Below are 3,916 nucleotides of genomic sequence, written 5' to 3'. Positions count from 1 at the left end.
GGGGGGGCTTGGCTGTAAATTCTTCTGTGCCGCATCCCGCTCTTTATGGAGGCCGGCTGATTGAAGTCCTCAGATTAGACCCAGCAGGATATTCATTATAAATGGATGCTTGACCTGAAGATTTCTGACTATAACATGCAATCGTGGTTTACACTCCTCGTGTGATGTACAGGTGAAACTTGAATAATTAGAATATTGTGCAAAGTTCATTTATTTCACTAATGCAACTTAAAAGGTGAAACTAATATATGAGATAAACTCATTACATGCAAAGCAAGATAGTTCAAGCCGTGATTTGTCATAATTGTGATGATTATGGCTTACAGCTCATGAAAACCCCAAGAACCCCAAATCCACAACCTCAAAAAAGTAGATTATTACATGCAATCAATAAAACAAGGATTGTACATAGAACAATATCGGACCTCTGAAAAGTACAAGCATGCATATGTACTCAGTACTTGGTTTGGGCCCCTTTTGCAGCAATTACTGCCATTACTTTTGCACGATATTCTAATTATTCGAGTTTCACCTGTATGTAACCCGGAACTTTACTGCCGAGAGATAGGAACAGAAATGTCACTCCCGTATAATATAACTTCTATCTGGAAAGCGGTGATGTCACTCCTGTATAATACACACTATATTGCCAAAAGTATTGGGACACCCCTCCAAATCATTGGGTTCAGGTGTTCCAATCCCCTCCATGGCCACAGGTGTATAAAATCACGCACCTCGGCATGCAGACGCTTCTACAAACATTTGTGAAAGCATGGGGAGCTCTCAGGAGCTCAGTGACTACAAGCGTGGTACCGTGATAGGTTGTGACCTGTGCAATAAGTCCATCCGTGACATTTCCTGGCTACTAAATATTCCGCGGTCACCTGTCACTGGTATTATAACAAAGTGGAAGCAACTGGGAACAACAGCAACTCAGCCACGAAGTGGTAGGCCACGTAACATGACAGAGCGGGGTCTGCGCATGGTGAAGCGCACAGTACGCAGAAGTCGCCAGCTGTCTGCAGAGTCAATAGCTACAGACCTCCAAACTTGGTGTGACCTTCAGATTGGCACAACAACAGTGCGTAGAGAGCTTCATGGAATGGGTTTCCATGGCCGAGCAGCTGCATCCAAGCCTTACATCACCAAGTGCAATGCAAAGCGTGGGATGCCGTGGTGTAAAGCGCGCCGCCACTGGACTCTAGAGAAGTGGAGGCGTGTTCTCTGGAGTGACCAATCACGCTTCTCTGTCTGGCAATCCGATGGGCGTGTCTGGGTTTGGCGGTTGCCAGGAGAACGGTACTTGCCTGACTGCATTGTGCCAAGTGTAAAGTTTGGTGGAGGGGGGATTATGGTGTGGGGTTGTTTTTCAGGGGTTGGGCTTGGCCCCTTAGTTCCAGTGAAGGGAACTCTTAAGGCATCAGCATACCAAGACATTTTGGACAATTTCATGCTCCCAACTTTGTGGGAACAGTTTGGGGATGGCCCCTTCCTGTTCCAACATGACTGCGCACCAGTGCACAAAGCAAGGTCCATAAAGACATGGATGAGCGAGTTTGGGGTGGAGGAACTTGACTGGCCTGCACAGAGTCCTGACCTCAACCCGATAGAACACCTTTGGGATGAATTAGAGCGGAGACTGCGAGCCCGGCCTTCTCCTCCAACATCAGTACCTGACCTCACAAATGGTCCAACATTCCCATAGACACACTCCTAAACCTTGTGGACACCTTCCCAGAAGAGTTGAAGCTGTTATAGCGGCAAAGGGTGGAGCCAACTCAATATTGAACCCTACGGACTAAGGCCCCATTCACACTGAGTGACATGTACCTGGAGCGGATTTCCACGCGATCGATATAGCGCGACTTTTCGGGCGACGATTCACTATTGGGCTGCATGCAAATGGAGCAAAATCACGCGATATCCGTGGCAAAAAGGGTCCTTCACAAGCACTGAGCGACAGGCGACATTGAGCTGTAGAATAGAACAGCTCCATTGAAAATCATTGGACGAGTGAGTTCTCGCGATATCGCGTGGCAATATGCGCGATTTTGGAGCGGCAACCCGCTCAGTATGAATGGGGCCTAAGACTGGGATGCCATTAAAGTTCATGTGCGTATAAAGGCCAGCGTCCCAATCCTTTTGGCAATATAGTGTATTTCTATCTGGAGGGCAGTAATGTCACTCCTGTATAATATATATTATATCTGGAGTGCGGTGATGTCACTCCTGTATAATATATCTGGAGAGCGGTAATGTCACCCCTGTATAATATATCTGGAGAGCGGTAATGTCACTCCTGTATAATATAACTTATATTTTTATGTACCGTATATACACACACATAAGAGGGTCACATTCCTATGGAAGAAATGTTGATCTGATGGAATTGGATCCTTTGATTGGATGAAATAGATATCTGTGGGTTCAGCTTGTTGTAGGTTCTCATGTAACGATTTGGATATTATAACCAGCACACGCCGAGAGTCGGAATGCAATGAAAAGGATCAGATTATTTTTCTCTCATACTATGTGCGACATCATATTCTGTCTTTTATTTCCTCTTCCAGTCTACATCACATATGAGTGTAGAGAGCCAACTCGTGTGACCCGCCTGTCCTCATAACAAGGAACGTCTGATCGCCAGAACAAAGACCACGATAATCCCCGTCTGTCCCTCCCACGTCTCCTCGCAACCAGCGTGCAGACATGTCACTCGCTGTGACGGGGAACCCACCTCTGAGCATATTAGATAGGACAGAGCAATGCTCTGCAGATCTGTAGAGGGGTCAGTGGGGGAATAATCTGCAGAATATATCAATATGTATCTGATAATTAGGGAGTTCCGGGTCTCTGATGGTCACACCTGTGGGGATCTCAGGATCTGATCCCTCCACCTCCTCCTCTCTCTCATCTCCCAGTCCGGGGTCTCTGTGAATTGTCCTTTGATAAACATTCTGTATACACGTCCTGCACAGGAAGTGGAGATCTTTGTCTGGATACATTTCATACATTGTGTTTACTGTGGTCACTTCCTCTCAGCTCCTCCTTTCCTCTGAAGTCTCCATAGATAACATCAGTCGCTGGTTTCTCTGATCACCTTCTACCGGTCATTCCTGGTGCATTGTGGGTATATCTCAGCAGGACCTGTTCACACACAAGTCATGTTTAGAGCACCTTGGGGGGAATTATCAAAATTCCCCCCCTTCTCTCTTCAGTTTGTTCAGTTATGGTTTGAAAATGAAAGGTGGATGCTGATTGGTTGCCATGGGCAATTGCCCCTCCTTCTGTCTGCTCCAGTATTGATAAATTCCCCTCATTATGGCTCTGGCATGCCATTTATTTTGACCTCACAGCTTGCCTTGTACTGCAGCACACAGTATTCCAATAGTGCATGGTGAAGGGGGGGGAAAAAGCATGCATCTTTTTCACTGCAATGCACGCTACTGCGGTACCATGCATTACAGCACAGCGCATGCCTGGTGGGGTGCCATTGAGAATGAATATCAACGTGACACCTCTCCCACCTAGTAGGTTTAAAGGAATGGCAATGCAGTGCAATAGCGTGCGTTGCACTCAATGCTATAGTGTGGACTGGTCTTGCAGAGAGTATAGTGAACACATACTGTATATGTCTACAATGCATGACAGCCGGAAAGGTTGCCAATGAATGAATGGCAATGCAGCGCACCTAGCGTGCACTAAACGCACAATCCTGCACCTTTAGCGCACTTTTAGCGCAATGCAGAGAGTATAGTGAACATGTATGTCCACAACACACAACGACCGGAAGGTTGCCAATGAATGAATGCCGATGCAGCGCACCTAGCGTGCACTAAACGCACAGATCCCACACCTTTAGCGCAATGCAGAGAGTATAGAGAACACATACGTCCACAACACATGACAAGCAGGA

The 3,916-nt window shown here is 46.7% G+C and overlaps 1 protein-coding gene across 1 annotated transcript in view; it reads right to left on the bottom strand.

The window, feature by feature from the left end:
* LOC108798802 overlaps window positions 1–3,014 on the bottom strand; it is a gene marked incomplete at its 3' end in the record, with an annotated part of 13,212 nt that extends 10,198 nt beyond the window's left edge. Inside the window, exons 1-2 of the mRNA XM_018570589.1 lie at window positions 2,867–3,014; window positions 2,738–2,778 (exon numbers count right to left, since the gene is read on the bottom strand). Of these exons, the coding sequence (XP_018426091.1) occupies window positions 2,738–2,778; window positions 2,867–3,014 (189 nt within the window). The remainder of the gene's footprint in view (window positions 1–2,737; window positions 2,779–2,866) is intronic.
* Window positions 3,015–3,916: the final 902 nt, after the last annotated feature.

The sequence above is a fragment of the Nanorana parkeri genome, unplaced genomic scaffold (assembly GCF_000935625.1).
Source record: "Nanorana parkeri isolate BGI_ZX_2015 unplaced genomic scaffold, ASM93562v1 scaffold1562, whole genome shotgun sequence".
Lineage (NCBI taxonomy): Eukaryota > Metazoa > Chordata > Amphibia > Anura > Dicroglossidae > Nanorana > Nanorana parkeri.
This window is presented reverse-complemented; position numbering and strand designations above follow the sequence as displayed.